Genomic DNA, 20498 nt, shown 5'->3' with positions numbered 1-20498 from the left:
GCTCTGCATCACAAACCCTAAGACTAGTCCCAACATTGTTCTTCCAAATTCTCTAACGCCAACTCTCCTGTCATGTCTGAGTCCAAGTTCACCAATCCTAATCTTAACCCATAGAATATGACACTAACTGAACCCATCAGTCCTAAACCGAGTCACTCTTTAAAAATAAATCTTATCGCTGACATTAGATAAGATTGTGAGCAGAAAGTCTCACCAGAACGAGACCAAACAAAGATGAAACAATTGTCTTGTCACTTGAAATGGTACAAAAGATAATTGATGATTTTGATAAAGACAATGACTTATTTTTTGAAAAGACAAAGATAGAGAGAAGCTTTTGGAGAAAAAGCATCGAAAAATGACTTGAGGTGGTCCTAAAATTGGGATATTGGTAGGCTTGTCTAAGAGTTTTGACTAGTTTTCACAAGAAAATAGGTTCGAAGATGCAAAAATAAAGAAAACAAACACACATGCATGATATTTTGTGTTTTGGGGGCCTGAAAGCTATCCAAAGACCTCAGAAATGAAAAGAATAGTTGACGATAATTCTTCACCTAATAGTGTCAATTCTCAAGCAAAGATGTGTCATTATCGGACAATGTGGATATGGGTCTCCTAGCCCGAAAAAAAGCAAAAAAGGGGATGGCGACAAAATAGATTGCCGTCATCGGACTGGATATATGGACCTGAGTCTTGCCACCCATTCCGATTAACGTCAGCCTTGGGACAAGTAAAAACCTGTTTAGGGCCCATTTTTTACCATTTTTCAAAAATTTTGGGACTTTTCCTCAAAATTCTTGGAGATCTTTGTGATTCATGGCTTCGACGAGCAGAAGGACATTTGATTCAATGTTATTTACCATTTCTTCGTCAAGAAACCACTTAAAAATAAGGTAAAAAAAAAACCTTTCTCAAGATTTTGATTTTGGCTTTTTTATCCGTAATGCCTAATTAAATTGGTGTGAAAAGTTTTTTGAAAAAAATGATACCATGGGGACCCTTTCCCCGGTTTAAAACATTGAAAATCGACAGGAATCAAAGGGTAGCCCTTTGAATTCCTAGAAAAATTCCCAAATCTGTTTTGGGTTAAATTTGCATGATAAACTTAGATTTTTAGGATCAAATTACTCAAAACCTAGTTTAGAATAGTTATGAGCATGTTTAAAACCCTAAAAATAAGGTTAAATGATGAAAAATAAACGAAAAAGGGATAGACCAGCATTGGAAACCCTCGCCCACTAATGACAAATCATCGTTGGTGTGAAGAAGATGATGATGATAGTTCAAGGATGTGGTGACGAGAATTCAAGCAAAAGGAATTATCGTCAACATTTCATGGTGAAAAATAGACGAAAAAGGGATGGACCATCGTTGGAAACCCTCTCCCACTAATGACAATTCATCATTGGCGTCAAGATGACAGTTCAAGGACATGGTGATAACATCAACAACAACAACAACTACTACGCCTTCATCCCAAAACAATTGGGGTCGGCGATATGAACCAAAAAAGAAAATCATTCAGGGTCCTCCACATGAATCCTTCTCCTCCAATCATTTATATGCAATGCCATGTCCTCGGTGAGGTTCAAAGCATTCATATTCTTTCCTATCATCTCCATCTAAGTCTTCCTAGGCCTACCCCGACCTCTTTTAACTAATATATTTTCCCATTTCTCCATCCTTCTAACTGGAGTATCATTAGGCCTTCGCCGAATATGTCCAAACCACCCTAAACGATTCTCTCTCATCTTATTTTCAATGGGTGCAACGCCTACCTTCTTACGTATCTCCTTATTCTGAATCTTATCTTTTATTGTATTTTCACACATCCATCTAAGCATACGCATCTCAGCTACACTCATTTTTTGAATATGATATCTCTTGGCAGCCCAACATTCTGTATCATATAGTAAAGCGGGTCTAATAGTCGTCCTATAAAACTTTTCCTTCAACCGCAATGGCATTCTACGATCGCACAACACTCCAGTTGCACTTTTCCATTTCATCCACCCAACATTTATCCTATGATTTACATCTCCATCAATTTCTCCATACTTTTGAATGATAGATCTCAAATATTTGAAACAATCATCCATCGGTATTTCTTGCTCACCAAGCTTCACTACACTCCCATCACTACTTTGTTGCTTACTAAACCGACATTTCATATATTTTGTCTTACTCTTACTCAACTTAAAACCTCTTGCTTCCAATGTCTGTCTCCATAATTCTAACTTAACATTAACCTCAGCTCTAGACTCATCAATCAAAACAATATCATCAACAAACAACATACACCACGGCACATTTTCTTGAATTGATCTCGTAAGCTCATCCATCACTATAGCAAATAGAAAATTGGTTGTCACCCCTCCACAAGTGCGGACATTGGTTACTACTCCTTTATACATATCTTTAATTATACTAATGGTGACGACAATTCAAGCAAAAGAAATTATCAATATTTCTTGCCACAATGTTGACAACAATTGTATCTGTCATCAGCATCCGTTAACAACAAAATGATTTGTCATTAATGGCCTACTGATGACACTCCTTTGTGTCATTAAGAAGAGTCTGAATCTAGTGAGAAATACTTACCTTGGTCGTTCCTTAGCTTTGTAAAGAGGAGATGGTAGACCTACAGGAGGCACTTTAAACGGCCACTAGCATCCAGACCTTGTAGCCACTACAAATGACCATCGGCTGGTCCACCATCGACAGGGACATGACAGGAGATCACCGATCAGTGGTTCTTGACCAGTTGGGTGATCGGTGGTGGCCAGAACTCATTGTCGGTTTCCCCAACTGTTAGCCACTACAGTAGGCCTCCATCGGGCCCAATGACAGCGAGAACACCATGGGACACCAACCACTGGTTTTCTCAGACTTGAGGGATGCCCGCCTATCAACCAGAGCTCCCCTCCTAGCCCAATCATGGCCAACAGGAGGGAGGCGTTTGTGGCCTACTCCCACCCGACGGAGGCTCAGGTGGGGTTCGCCCACCTGATGACCCGTGTCATTAGATTAGCTACTGAGCAACCACCCATCATCCATTACTGGACGACATGAGGACCGCCCACCAGTCAGAGCACCTCCTTGAGCCCTACTAGGCTCATTGGGTGGGGGACCTCGGGTACCCACGATGGGTGGGGTTCTCTCACCTGATGACTCGGGTGGGAGGCTCCTACCCGATGACCCGGGTGGGCAAGCATGTTTCTATTCAGAACCGGTTCATCCCCTAGACGCAAAGTGGGATCGGTTATTTGGTCTCAAACCTAATTCAAATGGGTTTGGGCCTAGTTCTGGGCCAATTTTGCCCTCTACAAACTGGTTTTCAATAGTTTCAATCCAATCCAAATCCAGAATTGACCTGGTCTGAACCCAAAGCTCAACTTCTCTAACCCATATCTGACCCAAATACCCATGTGTTGGACCCAACCCTAAATCCTATAAACCTAAGCTCAATTCATGATCTAAACTTAACCCAGACCTTGCATGTCCCAAGACCCAATCCTATCAGAGCACGTGAGAAACCCATGCGCCTAATGTTTGACCTTGAAGGTGACAAGAATCGGTTGTGGCAACAGTTTCTAGAGAGCTCTCTCCTTGAGGACAAGGCAAGTTTGATAGAGGTGGATTGTTCCTAATAATCTCAAATCTGACCTCGAAAAGCTGCTCTGGATCTAGATCTGCCCAAGAGACCCAGTCTAATAGGGACTGAAGGACTCCCTTTCCTATTTGGATTCTTATTTTTGGTATTTTACTTCTTTTAGTACTCTTAGATAAACTCTATAAATAAATGTTATTATTCTTGATTATTTATAAATAAAATTAGTGACTTGATTCTTTTTTCCTTATCCTTTTTCTTGAGCCCTAGTCTTAGAGGGAACACATTTTCTCCCTCTTCTCCTTCATGCCTTCCTCAGTAGCAGCCCACTTAGAGGGATCGATATTTTCTCACTAGCTTGTTGTTGGCCCTATCTGACGCAAAGCCTCACCATATCGAGAACAGATTTCTCTCTTTTCAAGCTTTTGCTTTTATTAGAGCTTTTTTGAGGTTGAATTTATAGAAACTGTCCCTCCTTAGGGGTCAGGTTTCTAACAGTTGTATTATTTTTGTAGGCATATATTGAGAAATATAGTTAAAAAAGGTTTGCATATTTTGAGGACATTTGTGAAAATGATTTGTGAAGGGCACACTGTATTTGCAGACGTATTTAGAGGTATTTATTTAAAAGAGGTTCGCATATTTTGGGGACATTTGAAAAAATGAATTGCAATGGTTATACTATATTTGAAAAATGATTGTACTGTATGGCTAATTTGACATGTTTCTTTAAAAGCCCTATGAATTTTTATATTCTTCACATGTTCAAAATTGCAAATATCTAAATTTAAAAAAACTATTTTAACCTTCGCACATGCTAGCTTCCTCCTATATATGCAAATTTCCTTCAAATATGTGACTTTTTTGCAAAACTGCCTTTATTCTCAAATTTGTGTCTCTCTGATCTAATGTCAAAAACTAATGTTTTTATAGTTGTTGAAAATCTGAGACATAGCCTTATGACTTTCATGTTTTGTGTTAGAACCGAAAGCCTTTCTAAGGTTCCCATTTCTGAATTTCAAAATTGAAATAGAAACATGCTCTTCAAACTGGAACAACTGAATAATGGGTTGTTTCAGAAGACGTTTTGACCTAGAAAATGAAGGATTTTGAAAAAATACATAAATAAATAAAGAAACTAGACAAAAATACCTTTCTGACTATATCTGATTTGTTGAAAAATGATAAAGGAGCATTAAGATATAATTCTGTCAGCGTTCATAAAACTTGAAGAAGTGTATAAAATATATGCGGACTTGAGGAAGTCAACATAAAATATGTGCATACTTGAGAAAGTCTGCATAAAATATATACAAACTTCCTCAATTTTGCATAAAATATATGAAGACTTGAGAAAGTTTGCATAAAATATGTGTGGACTTCCTGAAGTCCATAAAATATATTCAGACTTGAGGAAGTCCTCATAAAAATATATGTAAACTTCCTCAAGTCCGCATAAATAAAATATATAATGACTTGAGGATGTCAAGTTTGCATGCGGACTTCCTCAAGTTTGTATAAAATATGTGCAGACTTGAGGAAGTTCGCATAAAATATATGTGGACTTCCTCAAGTCTGCATAAAATATATGCAGACTTGAGGAAGTCTGCACATATTTTATGTAGACTTTCTCAAGTTTTATGAACACTGTCGGGGTATATCTCAGCACTCCGTCATTTTTTAGCAAATCAGGTATCGTTGGAAAGGTATTTTTGTCTAGTTTCTTTATTTTTTGTGTATTTTTTTGAAATCCTTCATTTTCTAGGTCAAAACATCCTCTAAAACTATGCATTATTCAGTTGTTTCAGTCTTCAAAGCAAGTTTCTGTTCTGGTTTTGGAACTTTGAAACGAAAACTTTTAAGGGTTTTCAATTCTGACTCAAAACATGAAAGTTATAGGGTTGTGTCTCCAAGATCCTGAGCATGACTTCCATTAAATAGCTTATCAAAATAATTTTTTCATCTCTCCTTAATCTCCTCATCTTTGACTAAAACCCTTTACGTTTCATCTTTTTTTTTTCAGGATACAATCTTTTTTTTTTCTTGATGGTACGAGTATATCTATTTTAAAAAAACGATATTTGGTCAAAACATGACCAAAAAAAGGACTTAAAAAGGAAAAAAAATCGACCAACTACCATCATGGAATAACTAGGTTGGTATCATCCTTTGCTAAATGGTAGTAGTCGGACCATTTTTCAACTGTTGGTTGGCTGAAAAATAGTTGAATGTTCCGAAAACAAAAGGAAACATACTAATTCAGCCATTTTGTAGTTAATCACCAATCAGAAATGAATAAATGTAATTGGATCAAGATGGCTCCTTGAAAAATCCAAAAAAAAAAAAATCATGGAAGATAAAACCACCCTCGAGATCAGATTCCTAGTCACCCTGACTAAACCTGTTGTAATACGACCAACGGTGTACACCGGTGGCAGACCCCTTGCCCTAGGGAATTGTCCGGCTTCGGCTGTTGACTTTTATCCCTTGCTCTCATTAAAACAAGGGGTTTGACACTTATGGAAATGGCACCCTGACCACCAGTCTAATGGCCAAGGCCCCTTCCACTGCACCAACCCCCTTGGAGCTTTCTAGAAAAATTCAATTGCTACTAAAAACCAACTTTGTCAACCTTGTTTTGTATCATCCAAATAGAGCACAAAACCAAGTTTTACCTATAAACCTGGTTTGATGCTCAAAACCTAGCGAGGCCTTTAGAAAATGCTCACATTACCCTTTTTTGTTAGAATGCACTGTACATTCGGGTATGCCATATATAACCTTTTATAATTTGCTCAACACAGAAACGAGAGACAGAGCATTAAAAGAAGCTTTCAACAAATCAAGCAATCAAAATATATAACAAGGCGCACACAAGAAATGGAAAAGTGTTTTGATTATGACAATCAAGAAACAAATTAAACGTAGAAGATGGTAGGTAAGGAGGCAAAACCAATGGCCTCAACCTACCAAGACATTCTCTAAAATGACAACAAAAAAGAGAACCGCAACCAATGAACCAACCGACCCAGCACTTTAAATAGCAGCACTGCAACACCTTCAAGCTTCTATTAAGTTCCTACTATTGCCATCTTGCAATGTCAACATGAAAACAGAAGATGAAATGATTCCCCTTCGATATGCATATATAATATATACAGTCGCTTTGGTTCAGATTACAGATAAACTAGCACGCAGGCAGGATTGAAATCAAGCATCTTTGAATACGTCTGTCCCCTGTACACTGATATCTCATCCTCCAGTCCAGATAACTCAAACAGACGCACAGCTGCCCCTAGGATATCATGCTTGATGACCACTTAAGCTGTTGGAAATGTTCAACTCCCAGCAGTAGGCCTCTGACTAATTGAAGCTGTGTGAAATGACAGAAAGCAGGGGACGAGAACAGCTTCGTTACTGATTGCCTTGGATGCAGCAACCTCCTCCAAACGCTTCCATGTGGCTTCGCGCTTATCTTGAATCTCTTTCTCCTTTGCTTCATCTTCCTGGAACTTGAGCAAGCACTCCTCAAAAAGTTCGGGATCCAGATCCAAGAGGATCTTCCGGACATTTAGAGTCAGACTTTGAACTGCCTGATTCCAGTGACTCCTGGTATTTTTCTCTAGAGATGGCAGGATAATGGGCAGTATGACTTTTCTGTTTTGTTTAATCAAGTTCACAACATGATCATTGTTCCATAAGAACAGAGCCCGCTCAGCCACCTGCATAAACAAAAAGGTGTTCGTTCAACAAGCACTCTAGCATTCCATATTGCAGCATGAACCCTCCAACCAAGCAAAAATTGCACATTGACTTTCCTCAGAGTACAGGATTATTAATGTCTTCTAGACATTGGCTTTCATACTTGCAGCATGAAAAACAGGAGATGCACATCCATGCCTCAATCTAACATCCTTTTTCATAGGACAAATTATCTTCCAAATGAAGAAAAAAGGACGGTGTCGGTGTTGAAAAAAAATCAAAACAAAGTCCCACGCTGTTAGCATTAAGTAGAATGGATATTGCTTTTTTCTAAAGTATGCATGAAGTAGCCAAGGAAGCATTTTACAGAACCTTTTTCCTTGAAAATAAGACAAGATAGAAACATAATAGGATCTGAGGAAACAAGGAAAAAGAGAAGGATGTGCTAAGCACATAGGAAGAAAAAATTAGCATAAAACTCAATCAACAAAAGCTCAATAGAAGATTATTCTTAAGAAACAAAAAATAGAAAAGAGGTTTTTATGGAGGTTTCAATTCTAATCTTTAGACGTGTGTGGGGCTGGTAAATGAACCGAACAAACTGAACAGGGGCTGTTCGGGCTCAGCTCGTTTACAGCCACATAGTGTTTGGACTCAGCTTGTATGGCTCGTGTACTTTATGTATTTTATTTTTATTCTGTCCTTTACACTTTTGTAAAGGGCGGTTTTGTTTTTTAGTCAATATAGCTGTTGGGAATCTCCAAAAACTATATTCAGTTTTGTCTTTTAGTGAATATGGTTGGAAATCTTCAGCAGCTATATTTCTAGCTGTTGGAGCCTTTCCCAACAGCTATATGGGTTATCTTGGCCCTCTTGTTTGTATATAAATAGGGACCTTGTCTCACTAGATTTAATGCTTTTGCTAAGCATATTATCAATAAAGATTATTATTTTTTAAGTGTTTGTTGGCTCTTTGTATTAAGGCCTTGTTGACTCTTTGTATTGTCCCTAGTGGACTTGTGATTGTGCACATTGTAATTGTGTATAAAATCAATATTCATACATGCATGTGTATATGTGTGTGTAGGCATGCACACGAGCCGAGCCTGGGCTGTTTGAACTCGGCTTGCTTCAAAATGCCTGTATTCAAGCTCGGCTCAAGCTCGGAGCCGAGCTTGAACAGCATTGTTCAGACTCGACTCGGTTCTAAGCTTGACTATTGTTTCAAAAAAAATTACCAATGAAGGGGTATGAGAAAGTGAGATTCGATCCCTGATCTCTCAAAACAATGCACAAATGACACACCATTACACCACATTGTTGTGGTTATGTTGACCCAGAAAATTTATATATACTAAAAGCTCGCTAGAATACAGAAAAAAGTTACAAGGCAGGAGATTCGAACTCATCACCTTTTAAGAAACTGACTAACACCACGCCTCTTGAGTTTCATTTTGCAATCATATTTTATATATACCTTATGCAAGCTTTCCGAGCTTAATCGAGCTCAGCGACTTCATCAAGCTCGGCTCAATTAACCACACCAAGCCTAGACTTGTGTTCAAGCTCGGCTCATTTAGTTTTTCGAACGAGTTTGAGCCGAGCTTAAACGGGTCAAGCCCGAGCCGAGCCAAGCCTGAGCAACGAACATGAGCATAAGTCTCTAATTCCTCATCTTCAAGCATCAAGATTATTAAATAAAATGAACACTCACACTAACACCAACCCACAAAGAAAAACAGCAACAACCAAAACTCTCTATATCACAAGAAAAAAAAAGGAAGCAGTCATGGACAATGATGGCCATGTCAAAAGCATGTCTGACCTTGCCCATAAAGTAAGCTCAACATCATGTCATATTGCTGACACAGGCACAAAGAGGCAATGAGCTTGCCATGTAATGTAACATCACAGTGATGCCCTAACAATTCCAGGATGTGCATACCTAGTGGATCATAATCCAAGACCAACTATACAAGAATTACAGCCCTAGAAGAAGGTCCTTTACCCTAAATTGCTTTAATGGAAAGTCTCAAAGGATGTACAAGAAGTTTGTAATAACATGTCATTGAAGATTGCAATCTTTTCATCCACATCCAAATAAAGAGATATGTTTCATGATATTCAAAGAACTCCCACCCTGTAAGGCGTCCATCAAACATTTACCACCGTCTTCAAGTTCCTATTCTTTGAGTCCACATCAGAAGATGATTGCCCCTCACCGAACCAACAGTTTTTAACCTTGCGATTGAGATCACAAATGAATGACAGTAACAACATCCTCCAACCTTTTGAGCTTGACTCCTAATTTGGGGCAACATAAAACATCCCACTTCATAAAAATGATAGGGGTGTAATCCCTCTTTTCCATTGCAAAGAAAATGTCGACACTGTTTGAAAGTTAATATGATCAACTTAAGAACCTTATAAGAGAGTATTCTGTGAAACTCCAAGCTGCACACATGTCTAATCTTACCTAATTTACCAGCATAAGGTGATAACTTTACATTCCAATAACTAACCTTTGTACCGATCTCTCTAAGATTACCAAAGAAGAGGCAATCATAGGTATATAATATATATAATATGTATATGTGGTTGGTGTTAAATGGATCCTGATATGGATTTTGGACCCTTTGAGCCAAGATCCAAGATCCATGAGTAGCTGGATAGATAAGTTTTAAAAAAAATAATAGATAGTAATAATGTAATAGATAATATATATATATATATATATATATATATATTAATTAATGTTTTGTTTAGAAAGGATTTCTATTGCCTTAAAAGGAATAGAAATCCTTCTAAAACAAAAAGGACGTCCTCTTTAGAAGAGGAGTCCTATTAGTATTACCTTCCTAGTGGTTCATAATCCAAGACCAACTATACAAGAGTTGCGGCCCTAGAAGAAGGTCATTTACCCTAAATTGCTTTAATGGAAAGTCTCAAAGGATGTACTAGAAGTTTGTAATAACATGTCAATGAAGATTGCAATCTTTTCATCCACATCCAAATAAAGAGATATGTTTCATGAGATTCAAAGAACTCCCACCCTGTAAGGCATCCATCAAACATTTACCACCCTCTTCAAGTTCCTATTCTTTGAGTCCACATCAGAAGATGATTGCCCCTCACCAAACCAACAGTTTTTAACCTTGCAATTGAGATCACAAATGCATGAAGCCAACCATATGTATGGCTTCAATAAGAGCGTTTTCATTATCCAAGAGTCATTCCCAAATGAAATGTACATCCCGATCCCTAACTTCTGATACCTTTCAAAAATTATCAAATGACACAATATAAACCATGCACCTGGAATTTTCCATTTCCACAACCAAGGTGATCGAGAAAACCTATATTTGCCCCTGACCAAATGTTTAGAAAGTGAAACTTTTAAACTTTCAGGATGTCATTGTGGTCAGTACATTTTTTTCACTTTTCGCTATAAGCTAACCCCATAAGTTAATCCATTTGGCTACAGGATGAGGGGAGAATGTAATAATTGAATCAGCCTGCAACTTTTGAGAAAGGAATGAACCTGGATATATATATAGGGTAGCATTTGGTAATGGCACCATTACTTACAAACGCCTCCGAATCTCCATGGCACAGGTTGTTTTGATCGAATCCGACCTCATGGATGGATTCAGCATTGTTATGAACCGTCCCAGATCCGACCCAACCAGATCTGCCCCAGCCAGGACCCATTCAGCTAGAGTCCCGCCAACTGGGACTAGGCAGAGGGAGTCATCCTTTTCCCAAGACTCTCCAAAGAAACAGGCCTAGCCCGGAGTTCTATCCAGGTTGGGACTCTAGTGGGATGCCCCCCTAGAATCCCATCTAAGGTGAGACTGTACTTGTACTTTTACGTTCTTGCCCTCTTGTAAATATATAATTAGATGTATCCAGCATAGTTTATTTGAAATGAAATTTATTCAGAGATTTCTCTAAGCTTCGTTCTTGGTTCGTTTTCGTGTTTGTGTTCTTGTTCTCTAAGAAAACGTATTTCTCCCTCGCATCTCTTCTTCACACGTCATCGACCCGAAGGGAACGCCTTTTCTCCTTCCCTTGTCATCAAACCCCCATTCACCTCACGCTTCCTTGTATAGCTGATCAGGAGAGATGACTCTCTCTCTCCCCCCCAACGTTGCACGCCCCTCCCTTTTCTTTACCCATTTGTGTTTAAGATGCGCTCTCTTGTTGCTCTCTCAAGGCCCTTTAGTAGAATTCACTCTTTCCTAGGGTTGGGTTCTAACAGTGGTATCTGAACATCGCTTCTGAAAAATCGTGTCGACCAGCGAAAATGCCCTAGTCTATGCAGCAAGGGATCACGCTCTTCTTGAATCCATTTAGATTCCTATCATCACATTGATCGAAACATCAGAGTATGAAATTTGTTCAAGGGATGGAGAAGATTAACGAGTCCCTTGACAATCTTAAGAGTAGCATGGATCGTCTCATGAACACTATAGATGAAGGATTCGACAGAGTAGAACGAGCATTGCAAAGGCTCCTACATTCCGTGACTAATCTGATGGAATGGGGAGACGCCGCCGACAGGAACTCGCCCAACATTTTTACGTCAGTCAGACCTGGCCGAAATCGTAGGCAGCATAGAAGAACAACTTACGCCCTTTTCCTTGCAGCATGGGAGCAAGGTCGACGGAGGTGTTGTCGCCCTTCAAAATAAATTTTCTGGGTTTCATTCCAAACGCCGAATGTAAATCATACTAATTGTTCTAGATTTTGTTGATCAACCTTTTGTTTTAGGATACCTCCATATCCAATTTCAGAAGCATCAGTTTCAACTATTTTGAAGGCGTCTTAATTCAGGATTTGCAGACAAGGCAATGTTTTTATTTTGCTTTTGATGTTTATTATTGCTTCAGAATGATCCTTTGTCCAAGGAGGCAGATTCTTCCTTAACCTTCAACTATTTTGAAGGTTTCTTGATTCAGGATTTGTCAAAAATTATTCAAATATTAAAAAAAAATAGCAATTGTAAAAACGATTTAAAAAATTCAAGGGAAATTGTTAAACCAAATTTTTTTGTTAAGGGTTGACTACAAGTCAGCCAAAGAAATTTTGCAAAAAAGATGTTCAAAACCTGGTTTCAAAAGAAATATTTGCTATATGGCAAGCCATATTATCTGTTTTTTATTTTGACATTGAATATATAAGAGGAGAAAGTAATTCACTTTCTGAGTTCGTATCTCATGAATTTCTGCACTGAAAATAAATTACAAAGATGCAGTGAAGATCCTTGAAAAATCTATTCAGGGAAGAATAATAAAAATAGAGAGTTAATCCCCATCTACGCCACTAATAAAATCAAGCAAAGAAAAAGAAATCAGCCCATAGAGCTGATGAGGAAATTCTACCTCTCGAAATTCTAGAAATCACTCTTTCCCCAGAGGATCTTCAGAAAAAATGTCTTCCCACAATGAATATTTTATCCCTAAAATTAAAGGGAAGAATCATAAATTCTATGAAACAATTCTAATCAAAACAAAAAGTGCAAAATTTTGGCATGCAAATGAGAATGCTTATTCCAAGATGAGCATTGAAAAAATATTGCTTCTACACGAATGAGATATTTCATTAGATCCCAATGTAACTAGAATTTTTTTTCTGATATCCATCGCATGAGATATTATAATTACTGGGATTATCAAGATGCTTGAATTAATGTTTTATATATGCAAAATCCCAAAAAGAAACATTCTTGGTTTATTAGATTTATTAACCAGGTCAAGAACATCCCCATGTGGTTCTTTCGTTATTGGTGGTCAAAATTTGGAGCAACGGATGATATCTAGATGGAAGATCTTAAAAAAAAGATTAGGGAAAGTAATCCGAATAATGAATTTTGGTCTCCCAAAAAATAAGGAGAACAGGCTGATGAGATTCTGTGCAGCTACGGGACTCTCATGGATCATGAGATGGGAATTCAAAGTTAATGCGAAAAATGTTTATCCGCCACTATTCATTAGACAAATTGATATAAAATGTGGGATAAATTTGATATCTGACCAATCCTTGAAAGACAAGATAAAAGCAGATCAAAGTCCAAATCTAGGACAATTTAAAAAGAAAATATAGGAAAAAAATCTTAATGAAAACCCAAAAATAACAGGGAAAGATTCTAGAGATTGAAGCCTACAAAAGGGTACTAGAATTAGTAGAACATTCAGCAAGACCCTTAAATGTAATGACGGAAAACTCTTTAGAAGATTCAGCAAGTGAGGACCCAGTCTATCCAATGTATTTGAGTTACTTCTCTCCACTAAAAGAAGAACAAGAAGAAAAAACTGTCATCTACCCCATCAATTTTTGAAAAAGAAAAAAAAACATGAACAGTGAAAAGAAGAGGACCGACCGACCCTACAAAAGGAATAAAGAAGCATTATAATGTGCATAACAATAAAAGATAAGATTCGGAACGAGGAGACACGTAAGAAGGTAGGCGTTGCACCCATTGAAAATAAGATGAGAGAGAATCGTTTACGGTGGTTTGGACATATTCGACGAAGGCCTAATGATGCTCCAGTTAGAAGGGTGGAGAAATGGGAAAATATATTAGTTAAAAGAGGTCGGGGTAGGCCTAGGAAGACATGGATGGAGGTGATAGGAAAGGATATGAATGCTTTGAACCTCACCGAGGACATGGCATTGGATAAAAATGATTGGAGGAGAAGGATTCATGTGGAAGACCCAGAACGATTTTCTTTTTTGGTTCATATCGCCGACCCCAATGTTTTGGGATGAAGGCGTAGTTCTTGTTGTTGTTGTATAATGTGCATAACAAGACAACGGAATAAAGTAAAGTGAATTCCCCATTATCAAAAAGAAGACTCCACTTCCAAAAAAGCAAAATTCCACTACAAAAGAAGAGAACAAAGCATCTCCCCTTTTGAAAGGTGTCTCCACTGAGAAAAAGCAGATTCCCACTCTAACTCTATAAATATGTAAAGATGTGTACCGTGGGGAGATCGCCTGGTGCCTCTCCTCTATCTTCTCCTCTCTCCTATCTCCTCCTCCTCTCGCCTCTCTCTTCTACCCTGAGTATGCGTGTGCAATACTACAAGGTGATTACTATATTAAGCCTCTCTCTTTGTAAGTTTCTTGCAGCTTCCATGTTACTAGTTTGTATTAATATAGTTTTCTTATCATGTAATCATGAGCTTAAACCTGAGTAAGCTAAATTTGAGCTTGTGCTAATTGTGCTGCATAAACCTGAATAAGCCAAATTTGGCTTTTGGCACCAACATTTGGTAGATACTAACCACTTTTCTAGTTAACCGAGCTTTCAAAGAGTTTTTCCATGCTTTCCTTAAATCTGACCGTACAGATGTGTTGTACATGCTTGAATTTACAGGTAGGAATCGACTCTTGGATCATCTGATTCCGATACGCAGGTAGGTTTTTATAAGGTATAAAAAATCAATGGTCTAAGATTTTCCTAAATATTCAAGGCTTAACACATCATGTTTTTCATCAAAAAAAATGATCCAAGTGTCATTTCCTAGTAAATTGACCGTGTCGAACACATCAGTACGGTTAGATTTAAGTAATACAAGGGAAAAACCCTTCGAAAGCCTGGTTAGCACAGCGGTTAGATAGAAAAGCGGTTAGCAACTACCACCTTCTCATATATATATATATATATATATATATATATATATATATATATATATATATATATATATACTTTCAAGTATTTTTTGCTTGATCTGAACCATTAGACGCAATGTCACATGGGTGCGGGTGTGCGGCACTTTCAAAAAACTTGGGTGCGGGGGTACGGAAATGCGGCAATATATATAAAGTCCAAAAGTTGGACATAAATAACCCTGAGTGCATTGACTGCACCCAAGGTCAGGTTGACCGCTCCGGGTGCCACACCCGCACGCGCACCCGCGTCACGTCGATGCGGGTGCGGCACCCAGTTGGCTGAGTCCCTCTGACATAGGTTAGACATGTTTATGATTGCTTATTTACTATGAAACAAGCTTTCTTTCAATTTGATTTGATGGAGAAATGTAAATATTTTATTATCAAATTTTAGTATAATATTAACCATTGATTTTTTATCTCTTTAAAATACACATTTGAGCATAAAAAATCTTAATAAAATACATGTTCTTTATTGAGTAAACAATAATAAACACATCTAGCGGCTAAGATCAATCAAAAAATACCTGAAAGTATGATTTTTGGATAGTGCTAACAGGACCTAACAAAAAAAGGGGTAGGACCATTCTCTCTCTCTCTCTCTCTCTCTCTCTCTCTCTCTCTCTCTCTCTCTCTCTCTCTCTATATATATATATATATATATATATATATATATATATATATATATATATAGAGAGAGAGAGAGAGAGAGAGAGAGAGAAAGAGTAATGGGTTCGTGCTAAATGAGTTTTTCAGGTTTTTTCATTTTATTTTTAAATTTTGACCGTACATATGTGATCTATATACTTGATTTTATGGGGATCAGCTCTTGAAGGATTCCAACACATGGGTGGGTTTTTATAACGTTCGAAAAATCAACGGCCCAAAATCTTTGTAAATTTTTGAGGATCCAAATATCATTTTTTTCATCGAAAACACATGATCCATGTGTGGATTCCTCGTAAATCGAACATGCCCAACACATTTATGGGATCGGAACTGCGAAAAAAAAAACACCGAAAGAGCAGAAAAACCCATTTAGCACATTTCATTTAGCATGGACCCATTACTATATATCTGTCACATGGGTGCAAGTGCGGGAATGCGGCACTTTATAAAACATGGGTGCGGGGGTGCGGCAAAAAAAAATTGGACCCGGGTCGGATTCAGATCAAACCCATCATGCAGGTAGGGTTTCTCATTCGAGAAACCCTCCCCCACGCGGAAGCAGATCAGGTCATGCTGAACATGAGCGTTTTTTATCAGGTCATCCTCCTCCACCTCCTCCTCCTCCTCCTCCTTCTTCTTCTTCTTCTTCTTCTTCTTCTTCTTCTTCTTCTTCTTCTTCTTCTTCTTCTTCTTCTTCTTATGTCGCACGTGCACCCGCGTCACGTCGCGTCGACGCGGGTGCGGCACCTGGTTAGCCGAATCCCTGTGACATAGCTATATATATATATATATATATATATATATATATATATATATATATATATATATATATATATATATATATATATATATATATATATATATATATATATATATATATATATATATATATATATATATATATCATAGGCACAAATATCGTTATCGATTATATCTCGGTGAAGCTATTTCTTGCAATATTATAGGTTTAATGATAAATCTCGAGAAAATATTGAGGCTTAAAAAATATAAAAAATAACAAAAATAAGTAAGAAAATATCATGTTTAGATAAAAATATATAAATAATAAAAGAAATAAGTAAAAAATGTAAAAGAAAGAAGAAAAACATATTTAAAATGTAAAAAATAAATAAAAACAGTGAAACTAATTGATAATATAGTGATAATATCACAAGAATATCATGATAATATCGCAATATTATCAAATTGGTGATATTTTGAAAATATCATGATATTTTACCTAGATTATGTTTGCTGAATTTACAGCACTAATATCATGATATTTTGAAAATATAATCGATATCTGTGACTATATATATATATATTCAAGCATTTCTCAGTATGTAGATATTTCAGAAATTGTTCTAGAAAAAATACATTAAAAGCATGGAAAATATCAAATGTTGGAAATGATTCAGGAAAAAAAAGAGAGATTTGAATTTTTCAAGTTGTCTTGTATAGTTAGACTGCTATATTTTGGAAGTGTGGCAGCAGTTCTAGTTTTGGAAAATCTTGGCAAAGGATTGTCATATTGTTAGTGGCAATATCTGTGACAGAACAAGCATCCTACACAGTTCTGCACTCTCAGGGAGAGTAAAGTGAACCTTCATCGGAATCAATCACATAATACACCCAAGTTTCTATCTTAGAACTTAGCAAACATGGGATCTTTCCCCAACAACAAGAGTTTTCGAAGGCAAGAAAGGCTTAAATACGTCCTCAAATAATAGAAATGCAAGTGTTCACATATGTGAGCATTTATCTGCGTTTTTGTGTGTCCATATAAATGTGCACGTTTATATGTACAGTCAGGCCATCAAGTAAACAAACACCACATATTTCAAGCTTAAAAGTAAATCCATAGTTCTGTTCAGCATAATCTCAGAGCTAGTTCTGGGCATTGGAAAGCTTATAAAATCATTTATTGAATAGTTCAGACTGCAACAGTATGATGCAGAACAATGAAAGGTCCCTGAAAGGACACAAATAGATTCCTAGAGTTTTTCCCAGAAATTTCTGAAAAAAACATAAATTTCCCAAATACTTCAAACAGAAGCACATACACAAACGAGAGAAATACCAAACCCAGTTAAAGCCGTGACATACAATATATATATATATATATATATATATATATATATATATATATATATATATATATATAACACAAGAAGATCCCTCTTCTCACAAAATTTTGGAATGAATAAAATAAATACCCAAGACAAAGAGCATTAACAAGAAAAATTAAAGCAACACTGAAACAGGCATTGCTCAGAATTTGTCCCTAAATTCACATTTTATTTAAAACAAAAATGATGATCATACAACAAAGAGCACAATACAGAGACGTAAGTCAAATTGAATAGGGTAACAGGAAGTAAGCAGACAAACCTACATCAAGGGAAACAGCAAAGACTAGGAAGGGAGAAAAACCTGTTGATTCTTACAAAAAAAAGATTCAGATAGACCAGAAAAGAGCATAGAAGCACAACAAACTATAAAATAGGAGAATAAAAAACAGAACATAATGGACATATTGAAGCAAGCATAATGAATTAATCAGGTATCATCAAACATAAAAAATCTATCTACAACAATGGTCAATAACCAGAGAAATAAAGGCCAATGTACCTGAAAGTGTGAGCTATTTAAACAGTGACCAATTTGGCGAAACAATGGCACCATACAGCGCTGGAACTCTGCTTCCTGAGTTGCTTCCAACACCTCCTCAAGCTCACCCAAGAACATCACTTCCTTAGAACTACTGATAATTGGCCAGTATTTCAACAACCCCCTTATTACTGTATCAGAAAGTTTACAGTCCTTCTCTACAAATTGTGTGATGCAGTAAGACAACTGTTGATGATATGTAGCAATGCATTTTGGTTTGTGAAGTGGTATCAAAGCACGTATAAGGAATAGTTTGTGTTCTTCTTTCAACGGCAATGCAAACCCATTGATAATACTACCCATAATTTCCAGCAGCTCTGCAATCCCATTGTGCTTTTCCGTTTCAAAAATAAAGCGATAGAATATGTTGTTGATAGCCTTCCTAATAAATGGTCGGTGAACCATAAATTTACCATAGACTCGATGAAGGATAGTCTTCAAATACTCCCTTTCCCTAGGGTCTTCAGAATCAAAAAGATCCAACAACCTAAGAACAAAGGAATGATCAATGTACCTCTTTGCCAATTTTGCGTCCATCTCAGGTGATGTAACAAACCTCAAAAAGAACTCATATACAATCTGCAAGTGTGGCCATGCAGGATCCATCATGGGTTCCTCTTCTTCCACTTCGAAAGACTCTACCGGTTTGCTTTCATGAGACGAAGACGAAAGTGTTCGAAACAAATTGGCGGCTACCATTTTTGTGATCTCCTGCATTACAGGCTCGGTGAACTTCCCATTCGCTGATGCGATGTAATCCACGAGTTCCAGCAGTGTCTGCCGCTTGATATCTTTCTCTTTCGTAAACTTGGCAAGATCAGAAAAATCAAACACCACACAGCACATGTTCAACTTCGTAATGAACAGGTTCTGCTTCTCAGAGCTCGGGACATCCCTGAAGCCCGGCAAAGCTTGGTAGTTAGGGCCATTCAAGTAATCATTCCCCTTCCTAAGATTCATGTGATCAACAGAAGGCAGTTTGCCACCCACATTTGCTTCAGAATTTGCACCAGGGTCCCGATTCAAGACAGAGTCACTGGCTCGAGGTAAAGAAGAAGCGTTAACTGCACCTGAATTTCCATGTCGGACCCCGACAGGCTCATTGCTCCCCAAGATCTTCGATGGATTGGTGAGAGGAACCGCTGCATTCCCCCCTCCTTCTTTGCTCTCCGCCGATTTTGACGACGACTTTCGGGGGAGTTTACCTAGTATCTGTTTGAACATAACTATCGGCTCTCACTCCCCACCTAAACCTCAAAAAGGCATCTCTTCAACTAAAAGATCTATTCATGATGGGGATTTCCAACTCCCCAACTCCTAAAATGATGAAATAGCGCAGAAAATGCAAAATCCCCAAAGTGGGTGTTCCTTAATCGCTTGAGATGCAGGCACAAAAGAAAAACAGAAGATGGCTATCGCCAAATATACATCTACAATTCGCAATCTCCAATTCCTGAAATGATGAGGAAAGCAAAAAACGAAAAAAAAAAAACACAATAAGGTGGGTACCCGTTAATCAATCGAGATGGGCACAGAAAGGCCAGGAAAAGAGATGAGAATGACCTCAACAATACAGATAGATAGCACCAACACACAGGGAGGCGACTCGAAAGAAAAAGAGGGCAAAAAAAGAATAATATTTTCCTTTCCTCGTGAATTCTTGATGAAATCGGATAAAAACAATGCAGATATGGAAAGAAAAAACGGGGCGCGCTTTTTCTATCAACAAAAGGAAAAGGAAAACAGAAAAAGAATAGAGAGAGTGAGAAAGATGATGATGGGTCTCACTCGGTCGTTTTCTTCCAAGGGGCTGCAGATACAAGAACAGAACGCACAGTGCCACCCCACGCACGCACCAAGAAAAAGTTATGGAGAGAGATGGGGAAGGGGGAGTTTTTGTGATCTTTATGTCAAGGGAAGAAGATCTCTCTCTCTCTCTCTCTGGTCATCTATGATCAGGCAGGCCACCCAGGATGAAGCTTAAGACAACCCGTCCCGTCCAAAATCTGAAAACGACCTCTTTTTTCACTTTTCTTTCCTTTTTTTTATTTTATTTTATTGAAGTAGTATGAATTTGTTTATTGTGTTTTTTCGACAGAGAAAGCTGGGTTAGACAGACCCTACCCTACCAGTTATACAACCATACCAGGATTCGAACTTCCAACGT

At 37.6% G+C, this 20498-nt stretch overlaps 1 protein-coding gene across 1 annotated transcript; it reads right to left on the bottom strand.

Moving 5' to 3' along the window:
• Positions 1–6494: 6494 nt before the first annotated feature.
• LOC149840834 (serine/threonine protein phosphatase 2A 57 kDa regulatory subunit B' theta isoform-like) lies at positions 6495–20297 on the bottom strand. The gene is made up of 3 exons (XM_090003368.1): positions 19895–20297; positions 18293–19784; positions 6495–7335 (listed from the first exon to the last, which is right to left on the bottom strand). Exons 2-3 carry the CDS (start codon positions 19553–19555, stop codon positions 6952–6954), a joined length of 1647 nt encoding a protein of 548 aa, XP_089859494.1. The 5' UTR covers positions 19556–19784; positions 19895–20297; the 3' UTR covers positions 6495–6951.
• Between the last annotated feature and the right edge of the window lie 201 nt (positions 20298–20498).

This window comes from Nuphar pumila, chromosome 4 (genome assembly GCF_984573655.1).
Source record: "Nuphar pumila chromosome 4, dmNupPumi1.hap1.1, whole genome shotgun sequence".
NCBI classification, from domain to species: domain Eukaryota; kingdom Viridiplantae; phylum Streptophyta; class Magnoliopsida; order Nymphaeales; family Nymphaeaceae; genus Nuphar; species Nuphar pumila.
This window is presented reverse-complemented; position numbering and strand designations above follow the sequence as displayed.

What these genes read in the sequence shown, in the direction of transcription:
- LOC149840834 (XM_090003368.1), bottom strand. Translation starts at nt 19,555, where the DNA reads ATGTTCAAACAGATACTAGGTAAACTCCCCCGAAAGTCGTCGTCAAAA. An exon ending in TAAATAGCTCACACTTTCAG is followed by an intron (nt 7,336 to 18,292) that starts GTACATTGGCCT and finishes TTGTTTATGCAG; the next exon opens with GTGGCTGAGCGGGCTCTGTT.